The 21,793-nt window shown below is 39.2% G+C and overlaps 1 protein-coding gene across 1 annotated transcript in view; it reads left to right on the top strand.

Moving 5' to 3' along the window:
* The window catches only part of Fbxw8 (F-box and WD repeat domain containing 8), a 106,151-nt gene that overhangs the window by 50,583 nt on the left and 33,775 nt on the right, over positions 1-21,793 (top strand). Inside the window, exons 6-7 of the mRNA XM_015502542.1 lie at positions 16,784-16,980; positions 20,446-20,652. Coding sequence (XP_015358028.1) covers positions 16,784-16,980; positions 20,446-20,652 — 404 coding nt within the window. The remainder of the gene's footprint in view (positions 1-16,783; positions 16,981-20,445; positions 20,653-21,793) is intronic.

Below are 21,793 nucleotides of genomic sequence, written 5' to 3'. Positions count from 1 at the left end.
GTTTAGTTATGCAGTTCTAGAGACAAGGTGCTTCTAAAGTTTCATTAATAAGTTTGTGTTTAATTAAAAAAAATCAGTTTTTTGATTGTTTTGCATATGTCTCTTGTTTGAATCTTTTTTTTTAAATATTTATTTTTTAGTTGGACACAATATCTTCATTTTATTTATTTATTTTTACATGGCGCTGAGGATTGAACCCAGGGCCTCGCACATGCTAGGCGAGAGCTCCACCGCTGAGCCACAACCCCAGCCCCGTTGTTTGAATCTTGATGATGACGATGAGTGCAGTATACAATTTGCCTCCCTTTCTTGTGGTCAAAGTTGAAGTTTGAGAGGTGGATTAGTAATATGTTGAGGTGCTGCTTGGGAGTTGCCTGGGACAGCTGACTGTGGGTTGTGGAGAATTTTATTTGGTTTCAAGGCCTTTCTTTTCTGGTCACTTCTCTTAAAAGTTTCATTAATAAATTCTTGCCTGATATTGATGTCTGCTTTTAGGCCCAGGCACCTTTCAATTGGATACTTGGCAAACAGAATGAAGTGAAACAACTTTCTGACAAAAACTAAAAAAATTCTAGGAATAGTCCTTTTAAAAGATATGGTACATTCGGGCTGGGGTTGTGGCTCAGTGGTAGAGTGCTCGCCTCACATGTGTGAAGCCCTGGGTTCGAGCCTCAGTACCACATAAAAATAAACACATAAAGGTATCGTGTCCATCTACAACTAAAAAATTTTTTTAAAAAAATATGGTACATTTACACAGTTAAGCAATTTTCTTTCTTTCTTTCTTTTTATTTTTTGTGGTACTGGGTGTTAAATCCAGGTCCCTGGACATGCTAGGCAAGCACTCTACTACCACTGACCCGATCCCCGGTCTCATTTGAGCAATTTCTTAACAGAAGGAGTGCCCACATTTAAAAAATATTCTGTGGAGAAGTAAAAAAAATAATAGTAAAAAATAAATGCAGAGTTCTGAGCTGAGGCAATGTGGGTGTTCAGGAAGTATTTCTTAGAGAATTAAGCTTTAAAGCAGTTCCTACCTGGTATGTTCTAGAGTGTCAGAATTTGTCTCATAGGCAAGCCACAGAGGCTGTATTATGTGATGGAGGAAGCTATTCCTTTAAATGTTTTTCTATTTAATAAGAAGAGCTTGAAATTATACTTATTTATATATATTTTGAACTAATAAGCATTATAACTGAATAATGGTGCAGTATTCCTTCAGCGGGAGTCAACAGAGATGGTCTTGGGCAAGAGTTGTGAGACTTTAGGAAACTTTTGAAAATCTGCGTATTTATGTTGATGGCAATCTCAGAAAGCCCCACGTAGGTCTTTTGACCCTGTAACTGAGCTGCACTGTGGGATCTCAGCGTGTGCATTTGTGTTTGCAGGCTCTTGGCACTGGATGATCACCCACATGCCCGTGTTAACCTTACAGCACATTGGTTTTCACGCTGAGGGGTCCACAGATAATTCTTGGGGTTCTGCAAGCTCTCAAATTAAAAAAAAAAAAAACAACAGCAGCAACACTGTATTAGGTACAGAATAGCAGATGATTAAATTCTAAGATAATTAAGAAAATTTTAAAAGGAGTGGCACTTTCAATTTATGATATAAGATTTAGTGTTAATCCTTTGGTTTATTAGAGGTTGTTTTATTGAAAACTAATTTTTAATAATACACGGTGTGATGCATAAATTCAGAGTAGCTTCCTGGCTTATTGCAGTTGAAGTTAAAAACTGAAAGGAATAATAAATAGCACAAGGTAGCTTTTGGGAGATAGTTTTGAAAAATAAACTGTTCAAATTCTTAAATGTGCCAACTGACAAGCCACCGTAAGTTTGATTTTTTTGAGGAAGATTGATCTGGTTTTAAGTGAGATAATTTAATTTCCCTCTCAGTACTTGCAGTTTTAGTTGTAGTGTTTACTCCATTCTCAATCCTAGAGTTTTATCAAAACAGAAAGAAATATATTTGTGGAATGAGTGTATTTCTGTTTTAAAAGCAAAATGTGCCTGCTGCTTGCCTTTTCAGTGAGAAAGCCACTAGGCAGGTCCTACTGGGGAGGGAGAGCCCTGAGGGGCCAGGTGGAGGAGGAGAGAGCCCCAGTGCAGCAGCATGGTGGTTTGGCAGGTTGGCACTTCACAGAAAAGGCTGAGCTGGTGTGTAGTGGGTGATGGGAGCCAGTTTTCTCACTGTGGGAGAAGGAATTGAACGTATGGGACGGGGGAGGCCAGAGTGAGCCCTGTGGGGCCAGGTTGGCATGGGGAGTATAGGTGTGGAATTTATGATTTTCAGTACAGATAGGAAGAGAAGTACACAGATGGGGTGTGTGTGTGTGTGTTCGTGTTTGTCCTGGCTTTGTTGCTGAGGAGGTGTAGGATCATCAGCCCAGCAACAAGGAGCGCAGCTAGTACCCAGCTCTCAAAAAGATGCTGTGTACTAAGAGGAGCCAGAGCTGCTGGAAGTGCTAACTGCAGGGCTGGGCAGGAAAGAACCAAGTAACCCTGAAACAGCGGTGTGCACCAGGAAGTGAAGAGGGGTCTGAGAAATGATGGTACCCTGTCGGCGTACACAGGTGCTAGCCTGAAGGGTTCCCTTTGGCCAGTTCTGGGACAGTTTGAGTATCAAAGTAAATATTGATGGCAACAGAATATAACATGCCATGAAACAAAACAGGAATCCTCAAGTACACACTTTAAAAAATAAATAGATGAATAAAAAGGGAGAAGAAATTTCTTAAAGTAGAATGTCGTCTAATAACTACAGAAAGAATGATGAGATTAGAAAATCACTAATTGGTAACCATGGTACTAATTGATTCAGACAGAAAAGTCAATTGATGATAAAACTAGTGAGTAAGAATGAGACGATGGGGGTTGGGGTTATAGCTCAGCGGTAGGGCGCTCACCTCACATATATGAGGCACTGGGTTCGATCCTCAGCACCATATAAAAATAAATAAAGATATTGTGTCCATATTTAAAAAATCTTTAAAAAAAAGAATGGGATGATGGTTGGGATTTTACATAGTCTCGAAGAATATTCTCACAGAACACTTATTAATTAAAAAAGAGAAAAAAGTAGCTTTGCCATTGAGAAGCCTGTCAGATAACATCTTAATAAAGCAGTCAAACTTAACATCATCAGTAGTGATACAAATTGTCGTCCTGTACCATGTTGATAGGATGCAGTTAGGAAAACACAGAAGCACTTCTGTGAGATTCCAGCCAAACTGTCAAACCTGGTTAGTCCTAAGGAAATACTGGACAAACCCAGATTGAGGAACATTCCACACAATGACTGACCTGCCCTCTTTAAAACTGCCACACATCTCCACAGTCAAGGACTATCTAGGAAACTGTTCTAGTTAAAGGAGACAATGGAGACATGTCAGCCAAGTTCAGGGTCATCCTGGCTTGGATCTTTTTTTTACATTTTTTTTTTTAAAAACTTGTTCTTTTTAGATGTACATGACAATAAGGGTATTCTGTTGGATCTTTTTTCTATAAAGCATGTTACTGGGACATTTGGCTGTGGGATCTGAACAATGAATATATAGAATTTCTTACAGTTTGTCATTTTGAAATATTTCAAAATAAAAAGTTAAAATACTTGTTTCTGATCAATGTGATATAACAGGAATTAGATAATTGAAGTTATCCTTCTGCTTTAAGCAACTGGAAAGCTGGACAAAATATATTAAGCCACAGTTTTTGAACATTGTGATCCCTTAGAAAAGGTAAACAAACAAGGCAGGCCTAAAGTTAATTGTTTTCCAACTGGAAACACCTTAGCACAAGGGAGGAGAATCTAAGTGGTTCTTGGAGCTCACTCAGGGCTAGGTATAGTTAGCATTTTTATGAGACAGTGTGGGAAGACCTTGTAATTCATGGGTTGTTGGGAGCAATCCTTGAAGGACATCACATTTTAGTAGTGGGACTAAGTTAGCTCTAGACTAAAAGCTGTCTAGAAGTTACTCTAAAAAATAGTTGAAAAGTGAGCCTCAAAAGGATCCAACTAATTTTAATTTTGTATCAGAACAAATCCAACACTATTTAATAGAATACAACAAAACCCAGGAAGCAGCATGAAAAATTCACAGCATCTGTCATTCAATAAAAAATTAAACATATAAAGAAGCAGGAAAATACAACCCATAAAATGAAGAGAGTCAATCACAGAAAGAGAATAAAGAAATAACAGAAAACTAATAGATAAGAGTGTTAAAATAGCTTTTATAAATAGGTGCATAGGTTTCTAAAAGCATAGAACATAAGCATGATAAGGAAAGAAAAGATATTTAAAAAGACCCCAGTGGAACTTCCACAGAAGAGAGATAATTCTTGAAATGAAAATGTACTAGATGTAATCGGTAGAGAAGAAAATATCAGTGAATTTGAAGATGTGGAAATAGACACCGTGCACACTTAAAAGCAGAAAGAAAAAGGCAGAGGGAAGTACTGAGCAGAGCTTCAGCGACCTGTCAGGGTAGTATCACATATTCTTCTTCAGACAGATCAAGGCTGAGAGATGCCATTAACAGAAGACCTGCACCCCAGGAACCATGAAAGAAATTTTTCAGCCAGAAAGAAGTCCATAACAAACACAATTGTGCATCTGCACACAGGAATGTAGAATGGCAGAAGCGAATAGTAAATATGTGGGTGAATGTAAAGATATTTTTGTTTTATATCTTTAAAAGTTAATAAGTCTGATGTACAATCAATCAACAAATACATGAAAAAAAATGTTCATCATCACTAGCAATTAGAGAATGCAAATCAAAGCCACTCTTAAGATTTCATCTCACTCCAGTCAGAATGGCAGCTATCATAAAGACAAACAACAACATGTGTTGGCGAGGATGTGGGGTAAAAGGCACACTCATCCACTGCTGGTGGGGCTGCAAACTGGTGCAGCCAATTTGGAAAGCAGAATGGAGATTCCTTGGAAAATTGGGAATGGAACCACCATTTGACCCAGCTATCCCGCTCCTTGGTCTATACCCAAAGGACTGAAAAACAGCACACTACAGGGACACAGCCACATCAATGTTTATAGCAGTACAATTCACAAAGGCTAAACTGTGGAGCCAGCCTAGATGCCCTTCAGTAGATGAATGGATAAAAAAATGTGGCATACAGATACAGTGGAATATAACTCAGCAATAAAAGAGAATAAAATCATGGCATTTGCATGTAAATGGGTGGAGTTAGAGAAGATAATACTAAGTGAAGTTAGCCAATCCCAAAAAACCAAATGCCAGATGTTTTCTTTGATATAAGGAGGCTGATTCATAGTGGGATAGGGAGAGGGAGCATGGAAGGAATAGAGGAACTCTACCTAGGGCAGAGGGGTTGGAGGGGAAGGGAGGGGGCATGGGGTTATTAATGATGGTGGAATGTGATGATCATTATTATCCAAAGTTCAGGTATGAAGACATGATTGTTGTGAATATATTATGTCTACAACCAGAGATTTGAAAAATTATGCTCTATATGTGAAACATAAATTGTAATGCATTCTGCTGTCATATATAAAAAAACGTTAATGGGTCTGCTTAATGTAAAAATAACACCAATGTGTTATTATGGGGTTTTGGCATACACAGAAGTTGATTCTTATGACAAAACCTCTTTGCTCACTATCAACAGAAAAGAGCTTTTTACATTTGCTTAAGAACATCTGTATAAAACCTACAGCTGACAGCAACAACTATTACTACTGCTACTACTTCCTCCTCCTCCTCCTCTTCCTCTTCCTCCTCCTCTTCTTCCTCCTCCTCCTCCTTTTCTTCCTCCTTCTCCTCCTCCTCTTCTTTTTGACACAGGGCCTCACTAAGTTGCTTAGGGCCTTACTAACTTGCTAAGGCTGGCCTTGAACTTACAATCCTCCTCTGACTTCATTCTTAATGGTACAAGATGGTGATTTCTTCTTAAATCAGAAATAAGGCACTTTCATTACTTTTACTCACATAGTAGTGGAGGTTCTAGTTAGTGCAGAAAGGAAAGAAAAAGAAATATAATACTGACAAATAGAAAAGAAGAAGTAAAACATGTCCATGGTTAGAATATCTATGTGTAGAATCCTAAACAATCAACAAAATTGTTACTAGATCTAGAAAGTATGTTTAGCGTGTCATTGAATGTAAGGTCAGTGTCCAGAAATCAGTTGTTTCTCCAAGTTATCAACAAACAGCTAGAAACTGGTTTTGCATCAAAAATATGAGATAATCTTGCTGAGAGAAATAAGGAAAACTCAAATGAAGAGAATTGTCATGACTATGGATTGGAAGATTAACAGTTAAGATGTCATCGTTCACCTAATTGATCTGGAGAGACAGTCTGATCCCAGTCAGAATCCCAGCAGGCTTTTTTCCCCTTCATAGAAATTTATAAACCAGTCCTAAAATTTAAGACTAAAAAGAATTTAAAGTCTAGAAATGTACAGAGCTGAAAACAATTTGAGAAAAGAAGTACAATGTTGAAGGACTCTTCCCCCTCATTTGAAAATCTACTGTAAACCCCAGTAATCAGGACAATGTGTTACTGGCATTGGAAGAGACCTGTACAACAGAGGCACAGAAGAGAGACCCACCCACTGATGTTTTTATAAATGCAGTAACTCAATAAAGAAATTAATCTTTTCAACAAATGGTGTTGGAACAAGTGGGTCTATGTATGCCTCCCACCCCTAGAATGACCCTCTCCTTCATGCCATATATTAGTTAACTCAAAATAGATTGTAGCCCTAAGTGTAAAACTTGTAAAAGAAAACAAAGTAGAAAGTTGCTGTGACCTTAAGCTGGGCAGAGATTTCTTCAGGCACGAAAAGCCAAAATAGAAAAAAAAAAGTTAGATTTCGTTAAGATTTAAAACCTTTGCTCTTCAGAGACCACTAGGAAAATGAAAAGACAAGCCATTGACAGGCAGACGGTATTTGCAAGACATATCTGCTACATGGCATGTATCATGTAGATATACTATATACACACACATACAAACACAGACACACACACGTATATATATATACACATATGCATGTGTGTATGTATATATAAAAATACATATGGGGAGGGCTTTTACAACTTAATTATAAGCAAACAACCAATTAAAAATGGCAAAAGATTTGAATAGATACTTTACTAAAGAAGATATATGAATGTCCAAGAAGTATATGAAAAGATGCTCAAAATCATTAGTCATTGAACAAGTACAAATTAAAACCACTAGGAAACATCATCACACACTTGCTGTAATGTCATAAATTAAAAATACTAATAATACCAGTGTTTTGGTGACCCAGGAGTAACTGGTATTTCCATTCCTTGCTGGTGGGAATGCAAATCAGGGACAGCACTTTAGAAAATAGTTTGGCATTTTTGTATAAATTTAAAAATAAACTCAATAACTCAACAGTCTCACTGTTATATTTATCCCAGTGAATGAAAACACGCTCACATAACAACTTAAGGTACTTGATTGTTGATAGAAATTTATCCATGATGTTTCTAAACTGAAAGCAACTCAGATGTGTATCAGCTGGTGAGTGGATAAATATGTTGTGGTGTAGACACACAGTGGAACACTGCTTCATGCAACCGTGTAATGCATCTCAGCAGCATTATGCTAAATAAAGAAAAGCTGCTTGCAGGGGAGTACACACTATATAAAATTTCATTTATCTGAAGTCCTCAAAGAAGCAAACCATGTCAGCAAACAGTGGGACAGTTGCCAGGGGCTGGGACCAGGGGAAGGGACTCATTACAAAGGGGTATAAGGGAACTTTCTGGGTGACACAGTGTTCTATGTTATGATTGTAGTGGAACTTACAAGGCTATAGATACTTGATGAGAATGAACAAGTATCTATAGCCTTGTAAGCTCCACTACAATTTAAAGTTGATGGTTTTACTTTTTTTTTTTTTTATGGTGCTGGGGATCAAACCCAGGACCTCACTCATGCTAGTTAAGTGCTCTACCATTGAGCTACATCCCCAGCCCACCAGGATGGCTTTCACTTTCTTTTTCTTTTCTTTTCTTTTTTTTTTGCATGTAGATTTTACCTCTGCAAAACTGATTTGATTTTTGAAAGGCAAAAAAAAAAAAAAAGAGTTCTTTTACAAATGTATGATATATGATATGTCAAGATCATTGTAATGTTTTGAGCAACCAATAAAAAAAAAAAGAGTTCTTTTAATAACTTTTTGCAGTATAGTTGATGTCACTCTTGAAAAGTCAGTCCTTTTTGCCCAGCAAGAAAGGATAGTGTCTGAGCCTGACTTTTGACCTTTCAGCTGAGGACCTGGATTTGTTCATTCTAATTCTTAAATGTTATTAAAGTATTATGCTACCTTAGTAATGCTGAGTACAACTAGTGCCCAGATTTGAGTTTCTAAATATTAGTGTTTAAATAAAAGGAAACAGAGGTAGGGCAGGTAAGTACAAGGTGGAACACCTTTGTGGGACCAGAAAATAAGGATTTAAAAAAAAATGACGGGGATGGGGCAGTGCAACTAAACTGGGCTACCAATGGCCAAAGCAGAGAAAATGTCAACAATAAAATATGGTGACAGTAATAGATTATAACCCAAGAGCCCCATCCCAAATATCCAGGGTTCCTGTGGCAAAACCACCCATTTCCTGGGGAAATTTGCATTTGAATCTGAATGCCTGAGTGAGATATTAGATTCTCTGTGGATTCAATGTTCTGATTCTCATTTGCCTTAGGTAACTCAAAACCAACTGCAGTTTGCTATAATCTAAGAATCTTATGTAGAGTTTCTTCATGCTTTTGTTTGAAAGGTATAATTTCAAGATCTTTTGAAGATTTGAATTGGGATTTCTAAAGTTTACAAATGTCTTGGATTTTCATGGTAAATCTGAGAAGGCCCTTATTTGGCAATGTGACTACTGAAAACATTTGTAAGCTAGGTATGGAAGGACATGCCTCTAGTCCCAGCTACTCAGAAGGCTGATACAGGAGTATACTTGAGTTGGTGACTTCAAGACTAACCTGGAAACTTGTCAAGGAAAAAAGGGGAGGGCCAGGTGGCTCATGCCTGTAATCCTGGCTTTAGGGAGGGTGAGGCAGGAGAATCACAAATTCCAGACTAGTCCTAGCAATTTAGCAAGGCCCTGGGCAACTTAAGGAGGCCCTGTCTTGAAATAAAAAATGAAAGAGCTGGGAATATAACTCAGGGGTAAAGCACCTCTGGGTTTAATCCCCCGTCCTCATAAAAAAAAAAAAAAAAAAAAGGCTGGGGAAGGCACTGGGGATGTAACTCAGTGGTAGAGTACTTGCCTAGCCATGTGCAAGACGCTGGGTTCTATCCTCAGTAAAATACATGTAGAAAGGAAATGTACAAAACGCAAGTTAATATACTTTTACTTCTTAGTGTTAACCCTTCAAGTTATTTTTTTTAAAACTCTTTTATTATGAAAAATTCAAAACATACAAAATTGAAGTGAATGTGATAAACTCCCATATATCCATTAGGAATCATCATTATTTTGAGATTTTGTTTCTAAATATTGCATAGTGGTGTTATTCAACCACGTGGGTGTTTTTTGATGATATACATACTTTCCTTGTAGAAATAAAATCTATTTTAAAAGGAACAGAGTCTAAGGCTTAATGCACGCTGGCCCTGGGCCATGTCCTGTGCTGGGATGTCTTGCTCCCATTTGGTCCAGGGGAGGTGGTGGCAGTGATGTTTTGGATTCCTTTGGAGTCTAATTCACCTAAACCCATCATCAGTGGGCCATAGGTAGAATTTGAGTTTTATTTTATTTTTTGTACACCAAAATTAAATGTTGATTCTAAAGTGATTGGAAAAAATCTAGTCACTGATGAAATTATTACTTATAAAGTTGTATACCCAAATTTATGATTTGTTACATAGTATTACACATAGAAAGAATTACACATAAAATAATTAAAAATTACACATAAAAGAATTAAAATATTACCCAGGAGTACATGGTGAAAAATAAGTCCTCCCTTGTTACCCACCATCAAGCAGTCCCCCAGCCCTCTGGACTCCCCAGTCTCTTCCCTGTGGCCTCTGCTTTGACCAGTCCCTGGTTCGCTCTGGTGAATATCTTTGTTCAAGTACAAGGCATCAGAGGCTGTGTGTGCAGTGGTGTCTCTTTCATATTATTTGCCTATTCAGTACTTGCCTCTGTAGAAGAGCCAGTCCAGAATCTTTGGCTTCTCCATCCATTTTTCCTTTGACTCTTATTGCCACAGTCTCACAGTGTAACATTTGCCTCCTTTGCAGTTTACTGTGTCTTAATTTCTTATTCTTTCTCAGATGTTCTTTTGGTTTTGAACTTGAGAGGTACTAAATATGGAATTCATCCTTCCTTCCTCTTCATTTGTCATCCCTTTCTGCTTGGTGATCTCATATCTGGTCTCTGCTTTGCTTATGTCCTAACCAGTCCCTTCACTGGTCTTAAGCCCATTCAGATCATAATCTTACATGCAGTTTCTAGAATACTTCCTATTTATTTGTTTGCTGTAGGCAGCAGAGTCCAGCCTCAGCACTGTGGTAGCTGTCCTGTCCAGGATAACACTCAGCATCTGGGCAAGATGCTTCATTCAGCTTTTTCCTGTCAAGACCCTCATGGCTTAGCTCTTTTTCATGACCTTGTTTTCTCTGGTATTACTCTCCTATTGGCAGGCCCCTCTTCGATGAGAGCAAAACTTTTTTTGTCCTCTCAAATTTTATACTTCCTTTGTGTGGCCCACAATTCAAGTGCTGTTGTGAGGAATTGATGAATGGAGAGGTACACATTTAGTTTAACTTTTTTAAAAATTTATTCAAATTTGTTATATATGATGGCAGAATGCAATTCATTTCATATTACACATATAGAGCACAATTTTTCAAGTCACTGATTGTATACAAAATATTTTCACACCATCCGGGTCTTCATACATGTACTTAGGGTACCAATGTCTAACTCATTCCACCATCATTCCTGCCCCCTTGCCCCCTCCCTTCCCCTCCCTCCCCTTTGCCCTATCTAAAGTGCCTCCATTCCTCTCATGCTCCCCTCCATGGCCATTCTGAGTCAGCATCCTCATATCAAAGAAAAATTCGGCCTTTGATTTTTTGGGATTGGCTTGCTTCACTTAGCATTATATTCTCCAACTCCATCCATTTACGTGCAAATGCCATGATTTTATTCTCTTTAAATGCTGAGTAATGTTCCATTGTGAATATATACCACAGTTTCCCTATCCGTTCATCTACTGAAGGGCATCTGGGTTGGCTCCACAATTTAACTACTGTGAATTGTGCTGCTTAGTTTCACTTTTTGTTAGAATGCCTTTCCCTTGTTGTAGGATTTCTTTTGACTTCTGCTTAATTTCTTATGGGTAACTGTTACTTACATGGTGGAAATTGAGATTGCCAGCTGTGTTTATAAACATTCAGCTTCATTCGTGTCTCTGAACACAGTTAATTGATCCTGTCTATTTAACTATTATGAAACTGAAACCAAACTTCAGGTGTAAGCTCACGAAGAGGAACTCAAAACTAAAATGAGTTCTAATCAAGAAGGCACCAAACGGCACAAGACAAGCTGTAGTTCAAGAAGTGACCAGCATTTGACTTTAAACTGTTAACTTGTTTTAAATTTTATGGTGCATGGAAAAGATCAAAGGGGAGGGGCAATACCAATTGTGTTTTTTTCCAAAACCAGTTCAGCGGTTATTTACCTTTCAAGCAATTAACATAATTACCATTATGCTAAAAAGTAATTTTGGAAAGTTGTGCCCTGAGCTCTTATGGCTCCACCGGGACAGTTTTAGTTGGGACTTATCTTTTTGATGGAAGCCTAATTGCAGTTTTGGCTTTGTGCACACAAACAGAAGCAGCTAATTGTTTAGGCAAATAGCAGATTAATTTAAATATGCATCCCTAATAAAACAAAAATGGTATCCATTATGGTCCTTGTTCCCATGACGAGGAATATAAATACTCTGTGCAAGTACCATTAGGCAGAGGTCTTAAGGATTGTCAACATTATTTCACAGTGGTAGCACTTTCCAGATACCTAGTAATCTTTACAAAAGCTAACATAAATCAGTTTAAACTCATTTAGATCCCATTTCCACTATATGCAGTTTCATTACCACACTCTGGCTGGCCTCCTCTGGGAGGTGGGAGGGGCGTGCTGCAAACTGGCATGGGTGCCCATCCACAGCTGCTGAGCAGCTTTATGTCTTCTCCAAAAGCTGCCCTCATTACTCATGTCATCATTAATGGCTGTTGCTAGTCTAGGGCCACTGGAGTTCCTTCCGTCAAGTCTTCTTTTCTTTCCATCAAGGTGGAGAGTCCTGAGCTCAGGAAGCAGGTGGGGCTGCCAGACCCTGCCCCCACCTAATTTGGGGGGCCTTGGTCTGTCCTCATTATCTTCTTTCAGAGTCTTAGAAAGACCCAGTTTCCTTTGTCTGCATCCTTTCATATTTCTTGGGAGGAGAGCAGTACCATTCATCCCAGCACCACATCAGATTTCAACGTAAAACGACACCTGGTCTACCTTCTAGACTGATGTGAGGCAAAATGGGGGTCATCAACTTTGACTCTTAAGGCTTATGCCTGGCAGATCATGGCTGGTGCAGGAAATGGTAACTGAGACCTGCTTCTTAAATCACCAAGAAGCTGCTTAGAACCTCCCTTTGCCTTTGCTGAGGATTTTGGTGTAATATGCAGGGTGGGTGTGGTAGACACCTTTGGGGTGTCTCCTTGCTTTGAAGTCCCTTTGCAGCCCCACTAGAGGAAGGCAGGTATGTAGGATTTGAGTTGCCTTTTGGCCTCAGCTGATTGGACAAGGGATGGGGAAACCTTTCATGGACTCGGACTCAGACTTGTGGGCTCAGAGTAGAAGACCTTGTGGAATGGGGACAGCCACATTCTTCATCTACTCAGGGACAAGAGAAAGCTGGATTGTGCAGAGAGGAAAAATGAAACTGTCAGAATTGAAGACAAGCTCTGCCTTGTTTTCAGTGTCTTCCTTGTTCTGGTTCTGATCTCTTGCATTTCCTACACTTGGGCTATATGACAGCTGTACCTTTTCGGTCTGTTTTCCTGATGTGTTTAAGCCAATTTCACTGGATTCTGTTTCTTACAACCAAATGCTCCCTTACTGAAACATGAGACAAACATCCAGCAAGCCTTCACTGATGTTAGGCCCTGTTCAGCACTCAGAATTCACTGCTGTGGGGAGCAGAGAAGGACACAACTTTGCCACTTTTATAAATCCACACGATGTCCAAAGCCAAGTCTCTTCATTGCTGCGTCTGCAATATGAGAAAACTTGGTCTTTTGAATGAATCTATATCAGATTTCGTTTAAAACAGACCTATTTGAGAAGCAGATTTCTTTGGCTCTGAGAGGCATTGACTAGTTCTTCCTTAGTCATGCAGTGAATGTGGACCTAGTTCAACTTGAAGTCTTTGGAAAAGTTAGCCACTCCATTTTTGGGGACCTGAAAATGGAGTGATACTGTGACAGAAGGTTAAACTTTATGTTGTGTTTAATTTTACATTTTAGTAACTAAAATGTTTGTTTTCTTCTAGTATGTGTTTTGTGAAAATAGGGATCACATTCTTCTAATCTTTTTTTAATATATTTTTTAGTTGTTGATGGACTTTTTATTTTCACTTATTTGTACATGGTGCTGAGAATCGAACCTAGTGCCTCACACATACTAAGCAAGTGCTCTACCACTGAGCCACAACCCCAACCCTACATTCTTCTAATCTTTATGTGCTCCCAGGTAAGGTACTTTGTAGATGCCACTAGAATGTCAGTTATATGCAATCAGGGACTTTTTTGTTTTATCTGATTCACTACAGCATTCCCAGTGCCTACAGCAGTGCATGGGCACCAAGCAGGGGCTCAATAAATATTTGTTGAATGCATTATTACATTAATTCCTTTTTGATTATCAACATGGATGATGATCAACTACAGTATTATAGAATATTTTTATAATTCAAGTATTCACAGTTCAAGACTCTGAAGTTTTGAGGTTGTAAAAGTAGCCATGATTAACTACTAATAAGTTGACCATTTATAATATTAGCCTTCATTCAAACATCCCTCTCTGTCGGCTGCTGTGCCCATTCTTGCAGCTGTGCTTTTGGGTCACATACCCAGCTACACAGTTCAGAGGGAAATTGCAGACCTTGCAGAAGCTGCAGGATTTTATAGTGTTGATGTAAGTAGAAGAACACCAGAAGTGGTGATTTTGTGGGTAAAAAGAAATGGCTCTTTTTCTTATTATTTAAATCAGTCTAAACGATAATTGCCTGCTTATGCAAAAATAACAGGGTATGCAAGGCTTATCACATAATGCAGAAATAAAAACTATGCCAGGAGCACAAAGGCTAGGAGGGGAGAAATGCAAGCATATTGCTGTCAAGTTCTCCACTTTGTGAGGTGCAAATACCCATGAAGGGAGACTGTGCTTAGTCAGTCATGCATCTTAAAATGCTAAAGTAATAAATAAAATAACACAATGAAGAATTTTGACTCATAAGCCAACAAAGGAATCAAAATAATATCAATGCAAACTCAACCCAAACAATCAAAAGAGAGAGTGGGGGGGGGGAGGTAGCAAAGAACAGATAGGACAAACAGAAACAAACAGAAAACAAATAGCAAAGTGGTAGATTAAGCCCAACCTCATCATAATCACATTAAGTATACTAAATAATCTAAACACCCCAGCTAACAGCAAGACTATTTACTGTCTATAAGAAACCCACTTTGAAGACATGAGGCAGAGTAAAAAGGTGAAGATCCAGCTACCAACAGTAACCAGAAGAAAGTTGGAGTGGTTTTGGCAAGTACAGAAAAAGTGGATTTCACAGAAAAAATTATAACCAGGGGTACAGAGGGGCATTGCTTTATCATAAAGGGTCAGTTCTTCAAAAAGCAATACCAGTCCTTAATGCTTAGGCATTAAAAGGGATGTTGGAGAACTGTATGGCCATTAAATTCATGGAGCCCTGGAATATATTTTTATCTAAAAAGGTCCATTTTTTGTTTTTTTAAGAATTTTTTTCACAATACCTTTATTCTGTGTATTTACTTTTATGTAGTGCTGAGGATTGAACCCAGGGCCTCACACATGCTAGGCAAGTGCTCTACTACTGAGCCCCAGCCCCAGCCCTAAAAAGGTCCTTATCTGGGTGCAGTGTCATATGCCTGTAATCCCAGTAGCTTGGGAGGCTGAGGCAGGAGGATCATAAGTTCAAAGCCAGCCTCAGCAACTTAACAAGGCCCTAAGTAATTCAATGAGACCCTGTCTCTAATAAAATATTAAAAAGGGCTGTGGATATGGCTGGCTGGCTAAGCACCCCTGGGTTCAATCCCTGATACCAAAATAAATTAAAAAACCCAAAAAAGTCCTTCTCAAGATAGCTCTGTGAAACTCAACTTTGGGGGGTGAAGTGTATTTTATTGCATCCAGTTCTTTCAGTTCTGTTGGAAAAATGATGCCAACAAAACCAAAATACTTAATCAATAGTGAAAAATGTGTTTATAGATAAACTCCATGTGTGCTTAGAGTGAGCTGTGGCTCAACAGCCTCCATGCTTGGCAGAACGGGGTGAGTTTGTTGGTGTATGGCAGTTACTCAGCACGCTCCTTGTTATTTCATGCACTTGTAAACATAGCCACTCATCCTGCACCTCTCTAGCTGAATTTCAGCTTAGCTTATGTTTCTTCTCAAAGTGAGTTCTTGATGTGCCTCCCTGAGAGGAGACAAGGAGTCTGGACCCTTGAAAGCTCCATGCAAGTAGCAGCTTTTATTTCTCTTGACTGTTGGTGGCAATGTCTCAAAGCACATGCAGACACATGCAGTGCAGAGCATTTGCGAGAGCCCCCTGTGAAGACAGCACTTCCTGGACTGGGAGAGCCCAGCTCCTATCTAATGGGCAAACTATGGGCATTTCCTGTGGCACAGCTTTTCCCTCTGAGTCAGAATGGAGAGAATTTGGCAAAATATTCATCAGGGGAATGCGTCGTTCTGTGGAGCCTTTCGGGATCTGCATCTCCTTAGAGAGCACACTGTCTTATATTCTAACGCTGAGCTTGAGGAAAGCTCTGCTTTTGTGTGCTCACCTGCTTAGGTTACTGACAGTTTGAAAGTCTTGCAAAGTGGCCCAGATGTATTACTTTCTTTTAACTTTATGTGAGCTGAATGATAGTTTACAGTAAGAACCTAAAATTCAAGGCGTTTATAGTTCAGAGACCAAATTCAAGGCAAGAGCAAAGGGTGATGGGAAGATAGACTGGAAAGAGAAAAAAATGAAGAGCTTTATTCTAGGCAATAGGAAGTTACAGGAAATGGGACTGGATTTGTGGATGAGCAATAGAAAGGAAATTAGCATTATTGGTAGATTAAATACACTTACACACAGCAGGCACTATAGGATGCATACAAATTGGAGATAACTAGGAATGGCCCGTCCTCAGCATTTTATACAGTTGGTCTCCTAAGCCCAGCAGTACTGTGCAGTAAGTAATGTTACCTTTAGTTTTACAGGTAGAGAAAGAGACTCACAACTATGGAGTAACTCCTCCAAGTCCTACAGTTATCAAGTAGTGGAGCTGGATTCAACCAGATAGCTGTAGACTCTGTTGTGTCCGTGCAATTATTTCTTGTTGAATTTTGAAAAATAAAATGATTGCATGATTCTTATAAGATCATACATACTAAGTGAATTTAAAGTTGTTACCTGCATGGTTTCTTTCTACCTAGGATTTCTTAATATTTGGGACTTGAGGACTGGGAAGTATCCTATTCATCATTTTGAGCATGATGCAAGAATACAGGCGTTGGCCCTCAGCAAGGACGATGCCACAGTTGCCACAGCTTCCGCTTTTGATGTTGTGATGTTGTATCCCAATGAAGAGGGGTACTGGCAGATCGCTGCAGAATTTGAAGTTCAGAAACTGGTAAGCCTTTGTTCTGGTGAACTTGTTTTCTCTTGGAATCTCTGGGTCTACTATAAACAAATAGGATGGTGGCAGCTCCTGTTCACCTGGGGCTTCCTATGGGCTCCTATTTCCATAAATCTCATGTCAGCCTGCAAAATAGTTGGTATTATCTTCTCCATTTACCCAGAATCCAGGAGAGGCTTAAGGTGAATTGCCTAGCCCCAGAGCTGAGAAGTTGTGGTTTAAATCTCAGGGCTGGGCCGCCTGGATCAGTGGTAGCACACTTGTCTAGCCTGTGGGAGGCCCTGAATTTGATCCAGTACTGCAGAAAGAAAACCCCAAATATGCCAACCTCAGGACTGATTTCAGGACCAGAGTTTCTCATCACTGTGGTCCTCACCCTCCTCTAGACTAAAATGGTAGACTTCTGCTCACCCCTGGAAGTCTGAGATCAGTTTCTGGCTGAATGCAGAAGCGAAAATGAGTTCAACAGTGCTGTCCAGGTCCATATGGAAGGAAGGTTTTCATCCTACACTTTCTTTGTCCTAAGGTTGTCAAACCTGGGATTAAGAGCAACTCTTGAGTGAAAATAGATTTGAGTCAGTGTTAATTGGGTAGCCATGTTCCAGGATGTCACATATGAAGCTGAGCCAGCTAAGGAATCTTTACATAGAGCTTATTTCAGAGTGCAGTTGTATGAGAATCTGATTTTGTATGGAGATGATTTTGTGGGAAGGAAGTATCCGTGCTGAATTTGGATTTAATGTAAACAAACTGGATTTTGGCACTAACTGGGAGAGTGCACAGAAAAGCCAACATTGAACAATGAATTGATGGCCTAACCTAGAACCAGCCCTTAATCTCTCTCAATTTTCTCTCTGGTAGAAATCTTGTTAAATTTGAATAACTTAAAAGCCAAGGCATTAATATTTCACTTCCTCAGACTTCTTGTCCCTTCAAGGGTTAATGTCCCTGAGCTCAATATCTGGTACCAGCCCCCCACCCACCCAAAAAAGGATTAGGTCTCTGCAGTTTGGAGTAGTATTCCCTGCAAACTGCCTGATGCTGTCATCTTATCTTTGGGGTTTTATTTAAAAAAATGAAAGTACAATATCTCTCTTTATTATGTAAACTACCACAGTGCTTATTATTTTGTCTCTGACTGAAGGACACTATAGACCAGCAATAATTATATGAACTAAGATGATTATTTAAGATTCAAGCTGGTCACAGTGGCACATACCTGTAATCCCAGTGGCTTGGGAGGCTGGGGCAAGAAGATCCTAAGCTCAAAGCCAGTCTCAGCAACTTAGCAAGGCCATAAGCAACTTAATGAGACCCTATCTCTAAATAAAAAATAAAATGGGCTGGGGATATGACTTGTTGGTTAAGCGCCTCTGGATTCAATTCCTGATTTAAAAAAAAAATGCTAATCCCCCTATAAGGTATAAATCCTGCCTTGGCAATAAGGTGTCCTGGCATAGACTGGAAGCTTTTTGAAGTACTTTACAGCTCCCAGCAAATGGCACAACCACTGTCAATCTGAGCCTTTTGGTCTGTCAAAAATCCAACGTCAAGATGAAGTTAAATGGCTGGACTTGGAATGTCCACTTTAGGAAAATGAGGAGTGAGTTTTAGAAAAGAGATGAAGCATTGTTGGAGGTGTGTGTTATAATACATTTTTATGTCTGTTTCTTACCCTGGGTAAGGAGGTGCCACAGGATGTGCTGGGTATCCCTAGAAAAAGTACTCCCCAGCCCAGAAAGCTGAACGTTTTCTTTTTCCCCAGACATGCTTCCTGAATAGCAGTGGCAGTGTTCCCAGGTTTGCAGTGTTAGCCTGGAGCATCCGTCCTTTGTGATGGACCCATGGCTCAGGGTGTTGGGCTGCTACTTACATGGTTGAGCCCAAGGATTAGTAGAGTGACCCGGATGTTTACTGTCTTTCAAGCTCCTCTGGACAGTCTTCAGAATTCAGGATTTTGAACTCATTTGGCATGCTGTCAGGGCAGTGCTGTTCTTTTACACCGTGGATTTTCATAATTACACAGTGTGTCTCACCTTCAGCACTCATGCTCTCATAATTTATTCAAGGAGGGAAAACTTGGTGTGAACTGCACTAGAAAGAAATGTGCCCCTCAAGAATAGAAGAAAGCAAATAATTTTTGAAAGGTTCCTCATCCCGTGCAAATTAGAGAAAGCGCTAGCGCTAGTGTAGTCTAGTGTAGTCTAGTGTAGTCTGGAGTACTGAAATGCTGGCTTCCTACCCCTGGGTGGCCAAATGAAATCATTTGGAATCATTGCCTGACATGGAAACTGGGTGATAGCAGTTAACTCAGATAATCTTTTTTAACCTTTTTGTAACATATTTATGGCATTTACACAAATTTGTTAAAATATGGTTTTGTTAATTTTGCACTGAATGAATTTATTTTCTTGGTTTCTTGTACAAAAATAAAAATATATTTTGTTTTGTTTCAAATAGCTAGTATACCCTCACAGTTCAGAATTTAAAAGACACATTGGGAAACACTAACAGTGGGCAGTCCCCTTGGCACCTAGTCTCACAGCCCATTTCCCTCCCTGAAGGAGGGAAATTGTGGGAAGGTTCATGCATTGTATACTTCTCTGTCCCCGTCTTTTACACACATCAGCACACTAGAAATCCTCTTACCTTGCTTGCATCCTTACTTTCTCCTTCAAATTTATCTTGGAGGTATCCCATTTGTATCAGTTTATAAAAAATATCTTCATGCTTTCTTCTGTGACCGCATGGTATCTCAATATATAGATGTATTTTAAGTTATTTAATTAGTCTTTTGATAGTGAATGTTGAAACTTTTCCAGTTTTTAGCTATGACAAAATAGCACTGCAATGAATAACATTGCCCACAATTGTTTTGCATATGGGTTTATTTACAAGTACATTCTCAGAAGTGGACTTGCTGGGTGTGAGAGTGTGTTCATTTGACATTTTGGAAGAATTGTCAGATTTCCTTTGATGAGCTGGACCAGATTTTATCCCCACCAATAGCAAGTGGTAACCATAAACATGAGTGTCCCAACCCAATGTGTTCTTAGACTTACTGATCTTCACTGATATGTCAGGTGAAAAATGAGTTTTCAATGAGTTTTCACTCCGTGTTTTACTTTTCAGGGGTGTATTGTGTATCTTTCACTATGAACATCATTTCATTTGAGCAAAAACTGTTTGTGGGGCTGAGTGGTAGAGCATTGGCTTAGCACATGTGAGGCACTGGGTTCCATCCTCAGCACCACATAAAAATAAATAAATAAATAAATGGGTCCATCTACAACTAAAAAAATATTTTTTTAAAAACGGTGTTTCATTTCTGTAAACAGTCCCTTTGCTTGTCTTTTTCTGTTGGGTTGCTGGTCTTCTTACTGATGTATAGAAGTAATTTGTTATTTTTGACCATGTTGGAGGACATTGTAGGACTAAACAACTCTTATCCTTCAACAGGTTGACTACCTTGAAATAGTTCCAGATACTGGAAGGTACCCTGTGGCAGTGGCCACTGCTGGAGACCTGGTATACCTGCTAAAAGCTGAAGACTCAGCCAGAACCCTCCATTATGTCTACGGCCAGCCTGTCACATGTTTAGATGTCTCAGCCAACCAGGTGGCTTTTGGTGTAAAGAGTCTAGGATGGGTGTATGAAGGAAACAAGGTACAGAAAGATGCATGATTAACAAAAAGCAAGACAGACTTTATTTTTCATAAAGCAATTAAAAATTAAAGCTGATCTTATTTCTTTTCAGATGTATTAGGGCAATTATATCCGCTTAGGAAAAAAATTCAAGCACTTCCAAGGATACAAAGTGAAAAGTGATTATTTCCTTTCTTTTCCCTTTTTTCAACCCCACTGCACTGAAGAAACCATTAGTAATTTTTTTATATTCTTATAGTGAAGTTTAATTCATAGATAGGTACATTTGCTTACTAAAAACATATCTGTAGGAATGAGATCATAGTATTGATAATATTCATGCTATTCTGTATCCAGTGTTTTCACTCATTACCATGCCTCAGAGAGCATTTCATGGTCCAGTATACTAGGCTCTCTTACCCAGATCCAGTGTGTGTTCACGGTCCACAGGCTGCTTAGCCTTTCCCTTGCTTTCATTGTTTTGGCTGTCACTGGCAATGCTGCACAGCATGTTGCAACTTGAAAACAATCCTGTGTGGTGTATCTGTAGGATGTGCATTGAGATGTGGACGGACATTGCCAAATTGCACTCTAGAAAGGTTGCATCAAAATTTACATTCTCACCAACAGGGTATCAAACTACCTTCTGGTACTCTTTGAGTGAGATGCAGAGAGACACAGTTTTAGTTGAAATTCTTTGAATGATGACTAAATTTCATTATCCCATTGTTTTTTACTATTCTGACTGTAGACCAAGCTGATTTATAGAACTCTGCTTTTGTGGGATCGGGGAGAAAGAAATGAAGTTTTTGTTTGGTTTTGTGTTTCTTCCAATTTGTCTGCTCCCATCACGGCTGGCAGTTGGTAGGATTCCTGGGAAGGAACATCTGAAGCCAAGGACTCCTTTGGCAGCAGACTTCTCCTAAGGAAGGAGACTCCTTTCCACATTGCAGTATGTGACTATAGAAAGAACGAGGTTCTGTACATGCACAGCTCCGTTCTCTCGCCTACTACCTCGTGTGACTTTGGGCAGGTTGCTTACCCTCTTTATGCTGTTTTCCTCATTTATAAAATGGAGTTCCATTGTTGCAGGACTAAATGAAAAGATACATGTGAAGCTTTTAAGCAGTAGTCCCTAGCACAGGAGAGTTAATTATCCCTC

The sequence above is a fragment of the Marmota marmota genome, unplaced genomic scaffold (genome assembly GCF_001458135.2).
Source record: "Marmota marmota marmota unplaced genomic scaffold, marMar, whole genome shotgun sequence".
Lineage (NCBI taxonomy): Eukaryota > Metazoa > Chordata > Mammalia > Rodentia > Sciuridae > Marmota > Marmota marmota.
This window is presented reverse-complemented; position numbering and strand designations above follow the sequence as displayed.